This window comes from Hyperolius riggenbachi, chromosome 1 (assembly GCF_040937935.1).
Source record: "Hyperolius riggenbachi isolate aHypRig1 chromosome 1, aHypRig1.pri, whole genome shotgun sequence".
Classification (NCBI taxonomy): Eukaryota; Metazoa; Chordata; class Amphibia; order Anura; family Hyperoliidae; genus Hyperolius; species Hyperolius riggenbachi.
Genome location: NC_090646.1, coordinates 323,707,984 through 323,730,367, shown reverse-complemented (window position 1 = coordinate 323,730,367; position 22,384 = coordinate 323,707,984). Strand labels below are relative to the sequence as shown.

The 22,384-nt window shown below is 43.5% G+C and overlaps 1 protein-coding gene across 1 annotated transcript in view; it reads right to left on the bottom strand.

Annotated features, from left to right (window-relative positions):
* LOC137509805 (receptor-type tyrosine-protein phosphatase S-like) overlaps positions 1-22,384 on the bottom strand; it is a 782,862-nt gene that overhangs the window by 331,248 nt on the left and 429,230 nt on the right. The window contains exons 15-16 of the mRNA XM_068233857.1: positions 11,279-11,866; positions 10,629-10,726 (exon numbers count right to left, since the gene is read on the bottom strand). Coding sequence (XP_068089958.1) covers positions 10,629-10,726; positions 11,279-11,866 — 686 coding nt within the window. The remainder of the gene's footprint in view (positions 1-10,628; positions 10,727-11,278; positions 11,867-22,384) is intronic.

Sequence of the window (22,384 nt, the reverse complement as noted above, 5' to 3'; positions counted from 1 at the left end):
TAGGCACCCATCCCCACCTACCTATGCTAAAGGGACCCATCCCCACCTACCTATGCTAAAGGCACCCATCCCCATCTACCTATGCTAATGGCACTCATCCCTACCTACCTATGCTAATGGCACCCATCCCTACCTACCTATGCTAATGGCACCCATCCCCACCTACCTATGCTAAAGGGACCCATCCCCACCTACCTATGCTAAAGGGACCCATCCCCACCTACCTATGCTAAAGGGACCCATCCCCACCTACCTATGCTAATGGCACCCATCCCTACCTACCTACCTATGCTAAAGGCACCCATCCCCACCTACCTAGGCACCCATCCCCACCTACCTATGCTAAAGGGACCCATCCCCACCTACCTATGCTAAAGGCACCCATCCCCACCTACCTATGCTAAAGGCACCCATCCCCACCTACCTATGCTAATGGCACCCATCAGTACCTACCTATGCTAATGGCACCCATCCCTACCTACCTATGCTAATGGCACCCATCCCCACCTACCTATGCTAAAGGGACCCATCCCCACCTACCTATGCTAATGGCATCCATCCCCACCTACCTATGCTAATGGCACCCATCGCTACCTACCTATGCTAATGGCACCCATCCCCACCTACCTATGCTAAAGGGACCCATCCCCACCTACCTATGCTAAAGGGACCCATCCCCACCTACCTATGCTGAAGAGACCCATCCCCACCTACCTATGCTAATGGCACCCATCCCTACCTACCTATGCTAAAGGCACCCATCCCCACCTACCTAGGCACCCATCCCCACCTACCTATGCTAAAGGGACCCATCCCCACCTACCTATGCTAAAGGCACCCATCCCCATCTACCTATGCTAATGGCACCCATCCCTACCTACCTATGCTAATGGCACCCATCCCTACCTACCTATGCTAATGGCACCCATCCCCACCTACCTATGCTAAAGGGACCCATCCCCACCTACCTATGCTAAAGGGACCCATCCCCACCTACCTATGCTAAAGGGACCCATCCCCACCTACCTATGCTAAAGGGACCCATCCCCACCTACCTATGCTAAAGGGACCCATCCCCACCTACCTATGCTAATGGCACCCATCCCTACCTACCTATGCTAAAGGCACCCATCCCCATCTACCTATGCTAATGGCACCCATCCCTACCTACCTATGCTAATGGCACCCATCACTACCTACCTATGCTAATGGCACCCATCCCTACCTACCTATGCTAAAGGCACCCATCCCCACCTACCTAGGCACCCATCCCCACCTACCTATGCGAAAGGGACCCATCCCCACCTACCTATGCTAAAGGGATCCATCCCCACCTACCTATGCTAATGGCACCCATCCCCACCTACCTATGCTAATGGCACCCATCCCCACCTACCTATGATAATGGCACCCATCTCCACCTACCTATGCTAAAGGGACCAATCCCCACCTACCTATGCTGAAGGCACCTATCCCCACCTACCTATGCTGAAGGCACCTATCCCCACCTACCTATGCTAAAGGCACCTGTACACAGCTACCTTTGCTGAAGGAACCTATACTTAGCTACCTATACTGGAGGCACTTGTACCTGGGGGCTATTCGTGACCGGGGGGGGGGGGGGGGTGTTCTGCAACACTTTAAATGTTGGTAGATCTCCTGGACTTGGCAAATTTTAAAGTAGCTCGCGAGCCGAAAAAGTGTGGGCACCCCTGATATATACCCTAGGGAACCATTAATGGTACCCCATTATGGTGACTGATTATTGGGAAATTTCAATAATACTTTCCTCTTAAGATCGAGTAATTTAAATTAAGAAGATCCTTTCTAAAAAATGTTACTGCTATATATACAACTTTCAATTGTTTTATTCAGTGATCTTTATAGTATTGTGATAAAGGAGCAGTTTTCTAACTCCTCCTTCTTATTTACATACTCCACCTAGTGGAAGTTACATCATTAGCACCACCTTTATGACCTCACACTATTTTGCATAGTACTGCCTTTGTAATGTGGATTGGCCAATCCCAAAGAACCAATGTTTAGCATTTCCTATAAAAAGAGATGCCGCCATCTTGTTTTATATTAGCCTGATGAAACAGAGAACGTTTTCTCTGAGAAACGCGTTGTTTTTACTAATAAATAAGCCCCCCTTTTATACATTACTACCTCACCACTCTCTATTTTATTTGCGGCAAGTCAGCGGTTATATCTGCTAGCCGCACAATACTACTCAGTACGCTACTGACATCGCATAGACGCCGCTCACTCCCGTTTGGTCTCGCAAGGTGAGCGTGCGCCAGGATCTAACATTTGGCCTGCCTACAGCCTCCCTGGAAGTGTCCAAACTGAGACCGTGACTCCCTGGTGGCCCTCCGGATTCCCCGCCTGGAGCTGGATCGCGAGCCTGGTCCCTGGCCCCTAAAGGGACAAACGCTATCAGAGACTGTGTCCTACGAGCAGCCATTTCTGAACAGGTGAGACCTGTCCTTGGCAGGGTGGATGCTCTTATTTATTTGTCACTCAGAGCGCTCTCTCTTTTGCATGTTTTTACTTTCTCTAGTGGATACTGAGAGCTGCCTAAGGAGGATTGCCAGATCACACAAACAGGGAACTGTCTACATTCCCGATTTGAAATTACTTTCCAAAATGGGGTCATTTGTGGGGTGTGTTTACTGTCCTCGCATTTTGGGGGGTGCTAATTTGTAAGCACCCCTTTAAAGCCTAAAGGTGCTCATTGGACTTTGGGCCCCTTAGCGCAGTTAGGCTGCAAAAAAGTGCCACACATGTGGTATTGCCGTACTCGGGAGAAGTAGTATAATGTGTTTTGGGGTGTATTTTTACACATACCGATGCTGGGTGGGAGAAATATCTCTGTAAATGACAATTTTTTAATTTTTTTTACACACAATTGTCCATTTACAGAGATCTTTCTCCCACTCAGCATGGGTATGTGTAAAAATACACCCCAAAACACATTATACTACTTCTCCCGAGTACGGCAATACCACATGTGTGGCACTTTTTTACACCCTAACTGCGCTAAGGGGCCCAAAGTCCAATGAGTACCTTTAGGATTTCACAGGTCATTTTGCGACATTTGGTTTCAAGACTACTCCTCACGGTTTAGGGCCCCTAAAATGCCAGGGCAGTATAGGAACCCCACAAATGACCCCATTTTAGAAAGAAGACACCCCAAGGTATTCCGTTAGGAGTACGGTGTGTTCATAGAAGATTTTATTTTTTGTCACAAGTTAGCGGAAAATGACACTTTGTGAAAAAAACCTATAAAAATCAATTTCCGCTAACTTGTGACAAAAAATAAAATCTTCTATGAACTCACCGTACTACTAACGGAATACCTTAGGGTGTCTTCTTTCTAAAATGGGGTCATTTGTGGGGTTCCTATACTGCCCTGGCATTTTAGGGGCCCTAAACCGTGAGGAGTAGTTTTGAAACAAAATTTCTCAAAATGACCTGTGAAATCCTTAAGGTACTCATTGGACTTTGGGCCCCTTAGCGCAGTTAGGGTGCAAAAAAGTGCCACCCATGTGGTATCGCCGTACTCGGGAGAAGTAGTACAATGTGTTTTGGGGTGTATTTTTACACATACCCATGCTGGGTGGGAGAAATAACTCTGTAAATGGACAATTGTGTGTAAAAAAATCAAAAGATTGTCATTTACAGAGGTATTTCTCCCACCCAGCATGGGTATGTGTAAAAATACACCCCAAAACACCTTATACTACTTCTCCCGAGTACGGCGATACCACATGATTGGCACTTTTTTGCAACCTAACTGCGCTAAGGGGCCCAAAGTCCAATGAGTACCTTTAGGATTTCACAGGTCATTTTTGTTTCAAGACTACTCCTCACGGTTTAGGGCCCCTAAAATGACAGGGCAGTATAAGAACCCCACTAATGACCCCATTTTAGAAAGAAGACACCCCAAGGTATTCCGTTAGGAGTATGGTGAGTTCATAGAAGTTTTTATTTTTTTGTCACAAGTTAGCGGAAATTGATTTTAATTGTTTTTTTTCACAAAGTGTCATTTTCCGCTAACTTGTGACAAAAAATAAAATCTTCTATGAACTCACCATACTCCTAACGGAATACGTTTGGGTGTCTTCTTTCTAGAATGGGGTCATTTGTGGGGTTCCTATACTGCCCTGGCATTTTAGGGGCCCTAAATCGTGAGGAGTAGTCTTGAAACCAAATGTCGCAAAATGACCTGTGAAATCCTAAAGGTACTCATTGGACTTTGGGCCCCTTAGCGTACTTAGGGTGTAAAAAAGTGCCACATATGTGGTACCGCCGTACTCAAGAGAAGTAGTCTAATGTGTTTTGGGGTGTATTTTTACACATACCCATGCTGGGTGGGAGAAATATCTCTGTAAATGACAATTGTTTGATTTTTTTTTACACACAATTGTCCATTTACAGAGAGATTTCTCCCACCCAGCATGGGTATGTGTAAAAATACACCCAAAACACATTGTACTACTTCTCCTGAGTATGGCGATACCACATGTGTGACACTTTTTTGCAGCCTAGGTGCGCTAAGGGGCCCAACGTCCTAGTCACAGGTCATTTTGAGGCATTTGTTTTCTAGACTACTCCTCACGGTTTAGGGCCCCTAAAATGCCAGGGCAGTATAGGAACCCCACAAGTGACCCCATTTTAGAAAGAAGACACCCCAAGGTATTCCGTTAGGTGTATGGCGAGTTCATAGAAGATTTTATTTTTTGTCACAAGTTAGTGAAAAATGACACTTTGTGAAAAAAAAACAAAAATCAATTTCCGCTAACTTTTGACAAAAAATAAAATCTTCTATGAACTCGTCATACACCTAACAGAAAACATTGGGGTGTCTTTTTTTCTAAAATGGGGTCAGTTTGTGGGGTTCCTATACCGCCCTGGCATTTTACGGGCCCAAAACCGTGAGTAGTCTGGAAACCAAATGTCTCAATATGACTGTTCAGGGGTATAAGCATCTGCAAATTTTGATGACAGGTGGTCTATGAGGGGGCGAATTTTGTGGAACCGGTCATATGCAGGGTGGCCTTTTAGATGACAGGTTGTATTGGGCCTGATCTGATGGATAGGAGTGCTAGGGGGGTGACAGGAGGTGATTGATGGGTGTCTCAGGGGGTGGTTAGAGGGGAAAATAGATGCAATCATTGCACTCAGGAGGTGATCGGAAGGGGGTCTGAGGGGGATCTGAGGGTTTGGCCGAGTGATCAGGAGCCCACACGGGGCAAATTAGGGCCTGATCTGATGGATAGGTGTGCTAGGGGGTGACAGGAGGTGATTGATGGGTGTCTCAAGGTGTGATTAGAGGGGGGAATAGATGCAAGCAATGCACTGGCGAGGTGATCAGGGCTGGGGCCTGAGGGCATTCTGAGGGTGTGGGCGGGTGATTGAGTGCCCTAGGGGCAGATAGGGGTCTAATCTGATAGGTAGCAGTGACAGGGGGTGATTGATGGGTAATTAGTGAGTGTTTAGGGTAGAGAACAGATATAAACACTGCACTTGGGAGGTGATCTGACGTCGGATCTGCGGGCGATCTATTGGTGTGAGTGGGTGATCAGATTGCCCGCAAGGGGCAGGTTAGGGGCTGATTGATGGGTCACAGTGCCAGGGGGTGATTGATGGGTGGCAGTGACAGGGGGTGATTGATGGGTGATTGACAGGTGAATGACAGGTGATCAGTGGGTTATTACAGGGAAGCACAGATGTAAATATTGCATTGGCGAATTGATAAGGGGGGTCTGAGGGCAATCTGAGCGTGTAGGCGGGTGATTGGGTGCCCGCAAGGGGCAGATTAGGGTCTGATCTGATGGGTAACAGTGACAGGTGGTGATAGGGGGTGATTGATGGGTGATTGATGGGTAATTAGTGGGTGTTTAGGGTAGATAACAGATGTAAACACTGCACTTGGGAGGTGATCTGACGTCGGATCTGCGGGCGATCTATTGGTGTGGGTGGGTGATCAGATTGCCCGCAAGGGGCAGGTTAGGGGCTGATTGATGGGTGACAGTGCCAGGGGGTGATTGATGGGTGGCAGTGACAGGGGGTGATTGATGGGTGATTGACAGGTGATTGACAGGAGATCAGTGGGTTATTACAGGGAAGCACAGATGTAAATATTGCACTGGCGAATTGATAAGGGGGGTCTGAGGGCAATCTGAGCGTGTAGGCGGGTGATTGGGTGCCCGCAAGGGGCAGATTAGGGTCTGATCTGATGGGTAACAGTGACAGGTGGTGATAGGGGGTGATTGATGGGTGATTGATGGGTAATTAGTGGGTGTTTAGGGTAGATAACAGATGCAAACACTGCACTTGGGAGGTGATCTGACGTCGGATCTGCGGGCGATCTATTGGTGTGGGTGGGTGATCAGATTGCCTGCAAGGGGCAGGTTAGGGGCTGATTGATGGGTGGCAGTGACAGGGGGTGATTGATGGGTGATTGATGGGTGATTGACAGGTGATCAGGGGGATAGATGCATACAGTACACAGGAGGGGGGAGGGTCTGGGGGGGGTGGTCTGGGGAGAATCTGAGGGGTGGGGGGTGATCAGGAGGGGGCAGGGGGGGGGATAAAAAAAAATAGCGTTTACAGATAGTGACAGGGAGTGATTGATGGGTGATTAGGGGGGTGATTGGGTGCAAACAGGGGTCTGGGGGGTGGGCAGGGGGGGTCTGATGGGTGCTGTGGGCGATCTGGGCAGGGGGGGAGAAATCAGTGTGCTTGGGTGCAACATAGGGTGGCTGCAGCCTGCCCTGGTGGTCCCTCGGACATTGGGACCACCAGGGCAGGAGGCAGCCTGTATAATACACTTTGTAAACATTACAAAGTGTATTATACACTTTGTTTGCGGCGATCGTCGGGTTAACATCCCGCCGGCGCTTCCGTATGGCCGGCGGGATGTTGCGGCGGGCGAACAGAGCCAGGCGGAGGCGGAGGATCGCGTCACGGATGACGTGATCGCTCCGCCCATGCCCCTAAAAGGACCGCCGCCTCTGTGGGTGAGCCGGTCCTTCAGGGCTCCACTTCCCGGCCGCCCCTGTGCGTTAGGCGGTCGGGAAGTGGTTAATTGCCACTGCTTAGAAGAACTTCAAGAAATGTTACACATGCAGGCTTTCTGATGTAAAAAACATAACAGGTACCCAAGAGGTTAAAAAACACAGCATGATGTATTCTGGGAAGCCTTGTTTGTTCTGCTCTCACCGCTGCTGCCTGGGAGATCTGTCTCCATTTAACTTTGCTCTTATTGGCACCCTTATCACCTCTTCAAAGCAGTGGTATTCTCTGTCCCAATACCGCCTGCTCTAATCTTTATGAATTGACATTTAGTGACATGTGTTGAGATAATCTACGCACAAGGCGGTAATTTACCTCACTGCTTGGGAATGTCAGCTTTTCAAGCGGTAACAGGGTTTATGAATTGACATTTTGCTAAGTGTTTAGTAAAGTCAGCTGTTTTCAGCATTACCGCATGCATGAATGCTTTATGAATTGACCCCAAAGTGTTTGAAGTCAAAATCAACTGATGAGATAGCTTGCAAGCTATCCAGTGTTTCATATTTCTGTGTACTTTACCATGAACATGTAGCATCATTGGATGATGTCTCAAACCACACTTAACTATGTTTGCATTTGTATTGCTGGATGTCCTGATTGTATAGAGTCTTGGGGCCTGATTCACAAAGCGATGCAAAGTGTTTGCACGCCAGTGAAAAGCCCTTTATCACGCCTAAACTCAGTTTAGGCATGATAAGAAGAAACTCGCGTGAATTTTCCGCGCGCAAAGTTTTGCGAGCGCAATCGCGCAGGCATCGCACCGCGGTTCGTGCGCAGCGCCCAATAAGCCCTATGGGACTTTGCGCGCGCAAAACTTTGCGCGCGGGACTTTGCGCGCGATAATCAGCACAAAGCGGTGCTAACTCAACGATGCAAAGGTTATCATGCCTAAAGTCTTTTAGGCGTGATAACTGAGTTATCACCGCTTTGTGAATCAGGCCCTTGGAGTTTTATTGTATCTAAGCTCCCAACTCTTTTGTACTATGTAAACAGCTACAGAAGGTTTTGGCACTATAAAAATAAAATATTAATAACAATGAGATAAACAATTGTGCCTACAGTTCTAATCCTAAATAGGACTGTCCTGAAATCCCTGTGTTTAAAGTCTAGTTTTTTTTTTATTGTATCAGCTGAATGACAGTAGAATTTTTTAAAGTTTCAAAGCTCGAATCTTGCTTTTCTAATCTATTCCCTGCACTAAAGCCTCATACACAAGATATACTATTCTTGCACAAGGCAGCTGGTTGGGTCAGTTTCGTTTAGAATCTAATGCATATATAGGTATGCCTCGAGGTCTCTAATGCCGCTTAAAGATCCAGCATGCTAAATCTTTAAGCAAGTCCTATGTTCCCCTCCTTAACTTGTCCGACGCTCTGTTGTTGATAGAGTTGGCCCGCCTCCCTTCTTCATAGACACAGATGTATCACTCAGCTGTTCTCCAGCAATGTATCTGTACAGTATTGGGACTCTGCAGTGTCATCTGCAGATCAAGTTCAAGCCTGGCAAGTGACACAAATTGAGGGGAAATCGCTCAGGAATATGCACCATAACTACTTACGTACCGAACAGCTCTAGCTCCTTAAGGGCCAGAGCCATCCTATTTTGGCAAGCGATTACTGTGATTGGCCCGCAGTAATCATGCGGTCCTGACCAAGATACGAGCGAGGGGTTCAGCGATGCGAAAAAGCTGCACAAACAGCAAGAGTGATAAGACCATGCAACAGGACTGATTGAAATCTACGCCCTGGCAGGAATAACAGCACGCAAACAGCATAGATTACAATCAGCAAGGTCCGGGGAACCGGTTAAGAAGTGTTTCCCTGCAATGCAAAACCTTTTATGGCTTGTGATTACCGTAGTTTTTAGTTGTCAGTGAGACTTCTGCAATGGTTTGACCTAAAGAGGAACTCCAGTGAAAATAATGTAATTAAAAAAAGTGCTTCATTTTTACAATAATTATGTATAAATGATTTAGCCCATTGTAAAATCTTTTAATCCCTGATTTACATTCTGACATTACATTGTGACATTTTTACTGTTGGCAGGTAATGTAGCTGCTGCATGCTTTTTTGGCAGTTGGAAACAGCTGTAAACAGCTATTTCCCACAATGCAACAAGGTTCACAGACAGGAAACTGCCAGGAGTACCATAGTCCTAAGAGTTTCTTGTGGGAGGAGTTTCACCACAATATCAGTCATACAGCGCCCCCTGATGGTCTGTTTGTGAAAAGGAATAGATTTCTCACGTAAAAGGGGGTATCAGCTACTGATTGGGATAAAGTTCAATTCTTGGTCGGAGTTTCTCTAAGTCCAACTGCAGAGAAATTATATTTTACATCCCTGATTTGTAAACATATACAGTGAGAAAAGAACATATCCTAGATCTGTGTAGGCTTGGGACCGTACATACACATGTTAATCCCATCATGTGATATATTACTTCAAGTATCCTTTATCCTTCAGAAGCTTTATCTCCTTCTAGTATGCCTATTGCCTAAAATAGCATGAACCTTGCCGTTCGGTAATGAATAGTTTTGTGGGTTTTTTTAAATGTTTTCACTTTGCTGCATGTAAGTTCTTTGTGCATTTCTACTGATTGGGATGGGATAACATGGGGCCACCAATGACTATGTACCTAGGTCAGTGATCTGCAAACTTGGCTCTCCAGCTGTTAAGGAACTACAAGTCCCACAATGCATTGCAGGAGTCTGACATCCACAGTCATGATTCATTAAGGCAAATGCACTATGGGACTTGTAGTTCCTTAACAGCTGGAGAGCCACGTTTGCAGATCACTGACCTAGGTGATTTAGAGGGTAACTGGTGCTGATCACAAGTGTATGTGAACATCATAATAGTAGTTAATAAAGCAGGGAGGGGGATTGCATGCCTAACATTTTTACAAAAAACAAAAAAACACAAGAGGAAAAAAAGAGTGATCATGAACAATTGCTAAGTGTGTAGTGATTGGGATTTTGCAATGCAATTTTTAAATGAATGTGTGTTTGTGCGCATTCCTTTAGCAGAAATTGCTTTGAAAAATGGTACAGGCAGCAAGATTTGGATTAAAATGCTGCTGTGTACACTCTCATAGGGTGACACTGCACTAGCGCTTAAGTAAAAATTCTCTTTTCTGCATGTGCTGAAAAGTAAAGTGTGCGGTTCAAGGATATAGTGAATCACAGTGTAACTCATGGCTGTAAGTTCGACAAGCCACCTCCTTTTAAACCTTGTCCGATAGGTTACACTGCTCAATATTTTTCAAAGTCAAAAAACAAAGCCAACACATAGCCTATAATAGGAGCCACTACACCACTTCTTAGTCAAAGCAAAATTGAAAAATAGATCCTATGAATTTCAATCAAAGGTGTTGTTCTGCTCTTTCCTTTCTCAGAAAGAGTTAGGAACTCTCAAGAAATCTCAGCTACCAGAGGTAGAAATATCAGAAATGGCAGAGGTCAGTGGAAGATCGATGAAACGAGATGTGACTATGTGAATCCTTATAAGTTGCAGTGACAATGCAATATAAAAATAAGACTATAATACCTTGTAAGTTGTTAAAGAGTTGTAATTTTCTGGAAATTCCCAGCTAAGGAGAACAGAAGTCTTTGTGACCATCTTGACCTTGAAATTTTTTGGTATAACTGAAAAATAGCAAACACAAAAGAAAATTGCTAGAAAGATGTATTCAAGTGCAAAACCTCAATTTGATGCTAATGTTTCTGAAAATAAATTCGGAGTGTATGAGAAGGAAAATGAATTTTGCACAAATCTCTGTAAACTGCACATATCTATTTAAACCCACACTTTGCTTCATGACTCCAAAGCAAGAAATGCCATTATTGCTAACTCACTAGATGAATAAAGTAACACAAACATCCAAAATGAAGAATGCAAACAAATATATTCCAAGGCACATACTGAAAGGAAGAAAAAAGAGGAGGCATCCCACCTTTGATGACACCGGTGGACCCAGAAACTTATAAGCTGTGTCTTAACTAAACTTTAAGAAAATGTAAAACCACTTACCTGAACATACCTTGAGATTCACTCAGTTATTAGTAAAAAGTTAAAAAAAAAAAAAAAAAAAAGACAATCCCATGTGTTTCTGTCACACCTGAGTTGACGGATTCAGATGCTGCGTGTTCTCAAGAACCAAAACTAAAAATCAAGGAAATAAGACTGATAAGGCCTACCTTGATTTGGAAGAAAAGTGCGGTACTGGACACTTGGGCTGTAAGGTCCAGGACCTTTACTGGTATGTGCACATATTTTGACTTCATAAACAGTGTTAGGCTTCAAATTGCTCAGCAAGCAAGAGCTTTCAGTAGGTGGCAGATCCATTTCCAACACTTTTTCTGGGGTTTCAGCAACCCAGTACGCTATTGTATACTTGGTGACATCGCCATTGTGTTCAGCCAAAGTAGGAGACAGCCAGTTTAGCTGGATAGATACAGAACTGATATTGCTAGGCTCAGTTAATGTAGGATACCCTTTAGATGGTTCAGCTGGTATAACAAATTCTTTCACAGTTTCATCACTATAGCCCGCCCGGCTTTTGACCGCCATTTTAATCATATATTTTGAACCTTTGTGGATATTGGTTAAGGTGTATGTCTTGTCTTGAGGTCCAATCTCTAGAGTTGAAAAAAGGTTAGCATCAAGACGCCCAAATTTTAGGCGGTACCCTATGATGTGCTCAACTGACTCACTTGGTGGTTCCCATTGTACTTGCAGGCTGCTCTCTGATGTCTGATGTACATAAAGGTCTGGTTTTCCTGGAACTAGAAGAAAAAAATCTGAAAGTTTACTTGAAGCTTGTGTAACTCAATGTTTTTTTTTTTTTTACCTATATATATATATATATATATATATATATATATATATACACATACTATTTCACATGCTTTTATTTACAGGCAAAGCAAATTCACAGTCTTGCTACACAGTTACACACTACAGCTGTTTACTATTAAATGTCACGTTTTTTATTTATTAAATTTATACTGTATAACCATTGCACAAACCTTTTGAACTTGAATGCAAATTTTAATCACCCTTCCTTGCAATTCTGGCATTAGTATATTACTGGTGGACATTATTTTTTATTATTTTTTTTTCTTATTTATGTCTTGTTTTTTAAAGTTATTGCATCTCAGAAATCAGCTTGCAACAGAACATAAAGCCACTGCAGCAAGTCTTAGGCCTCTTGCACACTGCATGCATTTCCGATTCAGATTCCGCTTTTTAATCGTTTTTTACATCCGATTCCGATTTTTAATCTTTACTGCATGCTGCGTTTTTTGATCTGTTTTTCCGTTGAACGTATTCAGGGAAAATCGGAATTGAAAATCAGAATCGGAAACGGAATCGGAAAACGGATTTGCAGTGTGCAGGGAGCCTTAAATGGGTTCTTTCGCTAAAAAAGTAGGCAGTTAAAAAAATGTGACAGATGACAGGTTTTGGGCCAGTCCATCTTTTTAAGGGGGATTCTCAGGGCTTTCTTTGTTTTCAACAGCATTTCCTGAACAGCAGTTTAACTGCCAAAATAGCAAGATACCAGCCGGCCTCCCTAATCACTTGCACACTATTATTTCAGTTCGATTTTGCAACTGTTGTTCAGGAAATGCTGTTGAAAACAAAGAAAGCCCTGAGAATCCCCCTTAAAAAGATGGACTGGCCCAAAACCTGTCATCTGTCACATTTTTTAACTGCCTACTTTTTTCGCGAAAGAACTCCTTTAACCACTTGAGGACCCACCCTTTACCCCCCCTTAAGGACCAGCGCTGGTTTGATTGATCTGTGCTGGGTGGGCTCTGCAGCCCCCAGCACAGATCAGGGTGCAGGCAGGGAGATCAGATTGCCCCCCTTTTTTCCCCCCTATGGGGATGATGTGCTGGGGGGGTCTGATCTCTCCTGCCTGCTGTGGGTGGCACCTCAAAGCCCCCCTCCGCGGCGAAATTCCCCCCCTCCCTCTCCTACCTGCTGCCTCCCCCGGGAGATCTGGGCTGCACAGGACGCTATCCGTCCTGTGCAGCCAGTGACAGGACGTCCCCTGTCACATGGCGGCGATCCCCGGCCGCTGATTGGCCGGGGATCGCCGATCTGCCTTACGGCGCTGCTGCGCAGCAGCGCCGTACAAATGTAAACAAAGCGGATTATTTCCGCTTGTGTTTACATCTAGCCTGCGAGCCGCCATCGGCGGCCCGCAGGCTATTCACGGAGCCCCCCGCCGTGATTTGACAGGAAGCAGCCGCTCGTACGAGCGGCTGCTTCCTGATTAATTAGGCTGCAGCTGGCGACGCAGTACTGCGTCGCTGGTCCTGCAGCTGCCACTTTGCCGACGCACGTTATGAGTGTGCGGTCGGCAAGTGGTTAAATGACTCATCTTTCTCATTCAGCACTTCCTTTTAGGCTTTTGCAAGCGCTTTTAGAACAGAAACAGGTAGGAAACTGCAACCCTCACTTTTTAGTCTTTCCATCACTTGTGTCCAGAGCTGGTACCATTTGGGCACACTTTTGTTTCCCTTTGTGGTGGAAACATAGCTCTGCTAGAGCAGATTTTGCAAATGCAGAATCAGAGTTAATGCAGCAGGTCATTTTTTTATGAGAGCCTGAAACTGTACATTGAAACACTAAAAAAGGCACCATAAAGTGTTATGACATACTATTATGTTCTGAAGCAGGTGGTTTCGTCACTCAGCTTTGTCACTAAAAAGAATTCCCATGACATAGGACTCAACCCTAAAAGACTAAAATCTATTCTAGTACGTTTCTGGTGGTGGTGGAGAAGCGCTTCTCTGGAGAAGCAGTTTAGCTGCAGAACGCTTGAGGGAACATGTGGGGACAATGGGGCGTCAGACTCCTGGTCTTAAGTTACCTTCATATTTTTTACACGCAGACTTCTCTGAGATATTTGAAAATTGCAATAGTGATTTCTCACCTGTCAGGGGTAGATAACTGTTCACAAATGCTACGGTTTGGCTCATATTGTGTTACTGCCTATGACTAAATGTACAATATGTGCATATTGGGCTTATTTTAGCATTCTACCTACAGGAACTTATTTGTATTTTTAGTGTTATTGTATCGCCACTATGGGCTACTGTCAGTCCCTAAAGCTTTGATTTTAAATTATCTTTTGGTACTCAATAAAACATTTATTAAACTGTAAATTGTGGAATCATTGGGGTATTAATTCCAATATGGATGTCTTTTCTTTATGTATGCATAATTTTGAAAAATACATTTTTTGGAATGATGGATTGAGTTTGTCCCCACCTATTATTTTTGTGACATGGGTCCAAGCTGAAAGACATAGCAAAATGTATTCTATGGATGAGAGCGGGGCAGCGAAGAAGAGGGTTCCAGCAAGCAGTGGTAGGGTGGAGGAGGATAACAGAAGCCTCTGAATAATCCGGATACTTCCCTCTACTAAAATCGCAAAGAGCCTGCGATTAACATAGATTGCCAATAAGTCCTGGGCCCATATGCAATTATGTTTTTCTCCTGCACTTTCTTCTAGGAGATTATTTTTCACCTTCTCTTTAAAGAGAGTCAGAGATGAATAAAAAAATAGATTTATACATACCTGGGACTTCCTCCAGCCCCATCCGCATGCATCGCTCCCACACCACCGTCCTCCACTGCCTCTATTGCCAGTACCGTGTCTCGTAACTTCGCGGCCAGTTGTACGCATGTGCAGGGACTCCCTCTGTCTCGCCGGCACCTGCTTTACACATGCGCCTTCGCAGTACGGAGGGAGCGCACTGCGCTTGCATCGCCTGGCCATGACTGGCTGAAGTGAAGGGACCTGGTACTGGCGGAGGACGGCAGCGGAGGGCGGTAGCGTGGGAGCGATCCATGCTGATGGGGCTGGAGGAAGCCCCAGGTATGTATTAATCTATTATTATTTTAGTCTCTGAGTCTCTTTAAATACATTTTCAGCACTTCACAATTGAAAAAGCACTAAAAAGAATGTGGAAAAGTACTTTCAAAATTATTTGGAGTATTTTCTGGCTTGCTGGTGGTTTAAAAGGCATTTCATTGAAAATTGTACTAGGAGAAAAGTCAGGATAAAAAGTTAATTGCATATGAGTCCTTGGGCCATATGCAATTCACTTTTTCCCCTGAGTTTTCTCCTAGGTGATATTTTTAAATTTGTCAATAAAATGCCTTTTAATTAACCACTTGCCGACCAGTGGATTTTACACTGATCGGTGCTGCGTGGGCTCTACAGCCCGCAGCACCGATCAGGAGTCCAGCAGGGCGATCAGACTACCCCCCTTTTTTACCCACTTGGGGGATGTCCTGCTGGGGGGGTCTGATCGCCGCCGGCCATCTGCGTTTTGCGGGGGGGACTTCTCAAAGCCCCCCTCCGCAGCCATTTCCGCCCTCACGCTCCTTACCTCCCTCCCTCCCTCTCTCCGTAATGCGCAGGACGGAGTTCCGTCCTGCGCATTGAAGGATAGGCTTCAGCCTATCATATGCCGGCGATCCCCGGCCAATCAGAGGCCGGGGATCGCCGATCTGCCTTACGGCGCTGCTGCGCAGCAGCGCCGTATGATGTAAACAGCGGGGATTTCTTCCCCGCCTGTTTACATTTTGCCGGAGAGCTGCGATCGGCGGCTCTCCGGCTGTTCACGGAGACACCCTCCGTGAACTGACATGTTTCCATGGTAACCCGCAGACGACCAGTTGACGCCAATCGGCGTTAGCTGGTCGTCAAGAGGTTAAGCCACCAACAAGCAAGAAAATACTCAGAATAATTTTGATAATACTTTTGTACTTACTTCTTAGTACTTTTAAGTTGAAAAGTGCTGAAAAATTATTTAAAATAGAAGATGAAAAATTATCTCCTAGGAGAAAACATAGGAGAAAACTGGAATTACATATGGGCCCTGGAGTGTTATGGTGGGTGAAGCATGTGATAAAATGTACACTTCATGCACAAAATCGCATCCAATACCTGCATGGGTAGAGGAATGGAAAGAGGAAGTTAGTATCACATAAAATTCCTATATGAGGAGAATGATCACTGTTACAGCCAGTAACAGTAATCATTCAAAAAAGAAAACAGGCACAGGTTGACTCAGGGAACATATGTTCCCTTGCACCAATCAGTGCAACATTTGCATCATTTGGAGCTGCTGGGAGTACGCATGCATGTGCGTGGACACGCACGGTGACAGGGAAAATATTGATGCAATACTTATGTCCTGACAGTTGTATGGATCAAGATGTGAGTATCATGCCCTTGGGGCATAAGCAGTTAAAGGAGTTGAGTTCAGTTATCAATAAGCCACTTTATCTTATTTTCTGTGATTTATTTTCAAGTGGGTCATTTTCTTATGACTGGCAGGCAGCTGATGTTTTCCTCTCATTCGAGAAAGGAAAAGAAATCAGAACCAGGAAATTACACACATGTAAACTTCAATGTGTGTGTATGTGTATAGAGAATGGGTTAAAGGACAGAAGGCAAAGAGTGGTGGTAAACAAATTATACTCAAAATGGAAAACTGTAAGCAGTAGGGTTCTGCAAGGGTCAGTACTAGGTCCAATTCATTTAAATGTATTTATTAATGCTCTAGTAAATGAATAAATAGTAATGGTAATGTTGCAATATTTACGTATGATACAATAGTAAGCAGAATTACAAAAACTAAGCAGTATAGTGACATGTATAACCACTTAAAGAGGAACTGTAACATAAAAAGATCCCCTGGGGGGTACTCACCTCGGGTGGGGGAAGCCTCCGGATCCTAATGAGGCTTCCCACGCCGTCCTCCATCCGTCAGGGGTCTCGCTGCAGCCCTCCGTGGAGTCCGGGCACCGGTGACGTCAATATTTACCTTCCTGGCTCCTGCGCAGGCGCTCTGACGGCTGTCGGCTCCGAACTACACGGAAATACCCGATCGCCGTCGGGTCCGCTCTACTGCGCAGGCGCAAGTTTCCTGCGCCTGCGCAGTAGAGCGGACCCGAATGAGATCGGGTATTTCCGTGTAGTTCGGAATGGAAAGCCGCCACAGCGCCCCCGCTGGAGCCAGCAAAGGTAAATATTGAAATGACAGTCGGCACAGTCGCCGGCTGTTCGGAGGGCTGCGGAGAGACCCCCGTGGGACAGAGGACGGCGTGGGAAGCCTCATTAGGATCCGGAGGCTTCCCCCACCCGAGGTGAGTACCCCCCAGGGGATCTTTTGAATGTTACAGAGTCTCTTTAAGCCCGCAGGGTTGTTTATTTTTTGCATCTGAGCAACTTTCACCTCCCATTCATTTGCCAATAACTTTATCACTACTCATCACAATGAATTGATCTATATATTGTTTTTTCCGCCGCCAATTAGGCTTTCTTTGGGTGATACATTTTGCTAAGAATTAATTTATTCTAAATCCATTTTAACAGGAATATTAAGAAAGAAATGGAAAAAAAATCATTATTTCTCAGTTTTTGGCCATTATAGTTTGAAATTAATACAGGCTACCATAATTAAAACCCATGTATTTTATTTGCCCATTTGTCCAGCTTATTATACCATTTAAATTATGTCCCTATCACAATGTATGGCGCCGATATTTTATTTGGAAATAAAGGTGCATTTTTTCAATTTGCGTCCATCACTATTTACAAGCCCATTATTTAAAAAAATATATGAATATACTCCTTTGACATGCATATTTAAAAAGTTCAGAAGCTTAGGTAACTATTTATGTTTGTTTGTTTTTTTTAATTGTAATTTTTTTTTATTAATTAAACATTTTAATTGGGTTATTTTTGGTGTGGGAGGTAAACAGCTAATTTTAAATGTAAAAAAAAATGTATTTATTCAATAAAAAATGGATGTGGGTGTAGTTTTACTATTTGGCCACAAGATGGCCACAGTCAAAAAGTCCTGGAAGCGTGATCGTACGCTTCCAGGAAGCATTAGGAGGACGGGAAACTTTTTGTAACTCAGAAAAACTGCAGCCTCTGATAAGAGGCTGTCGGTTTTTCTGTGGGGGGCTTCGAACAATGAATGGGATCTATAATCCCATTCATTGATCGCTGGGCTAACGAACGGCGGCGGGAGCATGCGCGGCACGCGGGAGTGCACGCAGCCTATCTGGACCAGAATGTTTGTCCAGATAGGCTTAAGTGGTTAACAGGATCTTGACAAAGTGGCAATTTGGGTAGGCACATGGCAAATGAAATTTAATATTGATAAATGTAAAGTCATGCATATAAAAGAAATAACATATAGCTGGGAACATCAGACTTGGTAAAGGACTTGAGAAAACCGATTGATAACACTTTAAGTAATTGTATACGTTTTTGCAAGTAGCCGTTGCTAAACCAAATAAAATTCTGTGATGCGTAAAATAGTAAATAAAATCACAAGATGGTAGTATACTACTGTATAAATCACTTGTGAGGCCACATCTGGAGAATGCAATACAGTTTCAGGCACCACATGATAGGAAGGAAATTGATGTTCTACACTATGTCACACACTATGCTTAATGAAAAAATTAATAAATTAAGATTAAGATTAAGCTTTGAAAAAAGATGGTAAGAGGTAACCTGTGTAACATGTATACATTTATCAGAGGGCAATATAAAAGCTTGACAGATACGCTTTTTGTCCTTAGGCTTGTACAAAGGACAAGGGGACATGATTTGTGTATAGAAAAAAATTCTATCTGGCAAAGTCTATATCTGCATTTAAAGTAGGCTTGCTTAGACTTTCCATATGATATCTTCCTGGAAAACTTCTTGATTATACTTCAATATTATAAACTCCTAGTACTCTTTAAAGATACTATAATTGGAATTAATACCAAGAATACTGGGGCTCTTCTTTCCTTTCTTTTCCAAATAGTCAGAAAATAGTGGTTGATGAAGTATGTTACTATATTGTATGGTATATTACATGATTGTTTTGACCTGATGTATGTTAACTAATCTATACTGCTGTTGTAAATGTATTTACTGTAAGTGCCAAGTTATGCTGTTCACCCATTCCATAAAAAATTTCAATAACAATGATTGAAATAAAGTAGGCTTGCTTTTCTTCCATTGCAATAATTACTAGGTAATTCCTGGCAGTGTTAAAGTGTACTAGAGCTCACAAAAACAAAAAGATTTATACATACCTGGGGCTTCCTCCAGCCCCATCCGCATGGATCGCTCCCACGCCGCCGTCCTCCGTTGTCTGCAGCTCTGGTACCGGGTTCACGCACTTCCATCAGTCGGAGCCAGTCTGACGTAAGAGAAGTACGCCCCCTACGTATCTCTCCAGCAGCTGCTGGAGAGATACACAAAGAGCGTACTTCTCTTGCGTAGACTGTCTCTGACTGATGGAAGTGCGGGGACCCGGTACCGGAGCTGCAGACATCGGAGGGCGGCGGCATGGGAACGATCCAAGTGGATGGGGCTGGAGGAAACCCCAGGTATGTATAAATCTTTTTGTTTTTGTGAGCTCTGGTTTTCCTTTAATCCAGAGATTTTTTCTAACTACCATTTGGAGTCAGGGAGGATTTTTTCCCCCCTTGTTAGACTTTATACACTGTCTTTTTTTTTTTTTCTTTTTACCAAACTATGTACTGTATAGTCTGGTTTATTAGACTACTTTTTAACCCTTGAAAATCATCTGAAAAGTCAGGGGTCGTCTTATACGCCGGATGTCATTGATGCCGGGTGATACGCCCTATCCTGTTACTGCCTCTCAGATCTCGCTGCTGAGTACTGTAGTGAAGTGGCACAGGCGCACATGTGCAAGATCTGAAAGGCATAGAAGGAGGTAAATAGGATAAAAGGGTGGCCCTGAAGGGTCGTTTTATGGGCACAGTGCAATCTATTCTGCCATACTGCTCTGTTAAACAGGTAGACAAGGAAAGCTAACCAATCCACTTAGGGAGAGTTGACCAATCCAAGCAGTCAATCGCCTATATACTGTTATATACTGAGCACCACATACAGTACAGCACCCAGTATATGGTGTTTTAAAATTTTTATTTGGTGTGCTTTGGAAGAGGGGTAGTCTTATATGGCGAGTATATCCCAAACTCTATATTTAAACTGGAAAAGTTGGGGGTCGTCTTGTACGCCCAGTCGTCTTATACACCGGAATATATGGGTAACTACTGTATGCAAATGGAATAACTGCATCTTGTTAGAACCTTACATCATTGGTATATACGAAAGTGCAGATGCATAAATAAGTGGAAGACTATTTAATACAAACTTATCAATTTTCTGTGTGCTGTTCTTCATTAGCTCAGTTTCACGGCACAATCAGAAGATTTGATTCATATCAAAGTACTCATATTTTAGGTGATCCATTGGTCCTCACTTGGATGCCAAAGCTCACAAAGAATGCCATTCCTGCTCCCCAGTCCTCTAAGACTTGCAGAGCATTTGTTCAACTCTGATATAGTTATATAATTTGTCAGAGAATATCACACAATTCATACACTACTTATAATTACTAGAAGGTCAAAGACGTTCTACACCTCTAATGCAAAAACACACATTACCACATTACCATTTGATGTAACAGATACTGAAGTGGATCATCATGGTTTTTAAATCATCAAGGGAAATTATTATACGCCCACCAAAAAAACCCAAAACCCCTAACTTTGAATTATAAGCTTGATAAACCTTAGATAAATATCCAAAAACACACAGGCACTCGTTAACTTTAATACTGGAAAACCAAACCAAAACCTTACGCTAGGTAAACACGATGCGTTTTTTTGGTCGATTTTCAGTTTGATCAATTGTCGAATCCTTTTTCTGCTCGATTTCCCGCTGGATTCTCTTATCTATTTTCCAATAGATACTTTTTCAATTATCTATTGAACGCATCTATCAAACGCAAAAACGTATCGTATGTACCTAGCATTGAACTTAAGCAGCGCAGCTTAGTGAATCAAGCCCCTCATCTTTACATTGTTGTGCATTGTTTTAAAGTTAAAATGTAAGTACTATTAATGACAAAATCTTGCCCCACCCAAAACATAAATACACACACTACATTACATTGCATACGAATGACTCTCAAGGAAAGAATATCTTATGTTTAATGAATAAATTATGTTTCATTATGTATAATAAATATAATATGATGTGCAACAATTCTGCACATAGTGCAATGACATGACGGATTGCATTATTCTACAAACTGCAAAGAAACAAGCATGCATTGAAGGCAGAAGTAATGCATGCACTAGTGATGGGTGAACATATCACCTTGTAACACATGTATATTCCCATTTGGCAGGAATGGCTATGGTAGTTTAAAACTTGCATGGAATCTTTTATGAATATTTTAAATACATACTGTATATAAAGCAGTTATTTTCATGGTGGTGGGGACAAAATTTAGGTTAAACTCAGACTTTTCAATGTGCATGAATGTGCTTTCTTCCGCCCTGCTTTTTCCAGTCTGTGAGCAGACTGTAGACACATGTCAGAAGACCAGAACTTTCTAAATAAAGATCCACAAATTTTTTGAAAAAAAATAAATACTGACATCACCCTGGGATATTGCTCTTCTCAATATATAAACACCTACAAAATCATAATTGTACAAGTACTGCAAAGAATCTCTATGCAAAGATAGTTTTTTTTAGTTTTTTACTTCCAGGTGAAAGAGAAGAACCAACAGCAAAACCAAGCAAACAAATAAAAAACATACAACTTACACTGCTTTCCAAATTATTATGTAAATTGTATTTAAGTGTCATTAAGATTAAATATTTTGGGTGGTTAGCCTCCCACAAATGGTGGTTAAAGTTAGGCACCACCGGGCTGGCAAGGGGGGGGGGGGGGGGGTTAAGGTGGGTTCTGTGTGAGAGTAGGGAGAGGTTAGGTCATGGTGAAAAATCAGCAAATATTACATATATTTCACGATATGAATGAAGTAGTAGAATACTGGTAAATTTACCGATATTCTACTACTGCTGCTTCCTGCGTCCTTTCAACCAAACTTTTTTTCCGGTTATCCCTATGCCCAAATTAGCTTGTAACACTTTTGAATGTACGCCACAAAATATGTCTTAACCACATAAGGGGCCATACATTTCTGTCTCGAACCTCACTCGAGCTGTTAAGAAATACAGATGAAAATTTCAGTTGGATTTGAAATGTTAATGCCACAAGTTCAGTACTGTTTCTGTGCAGAGACACTCGAGACACAGTCCAGGAGTGTCATTGTGAGCCACATGTCGCAAAAATCTGCAATCATACAGCCAACTTGAAACTTCCTAGTGTCTGGCTGCCAATGTGATAGCCCTAATCAGTCTTTCCTTCTCCCTTACTT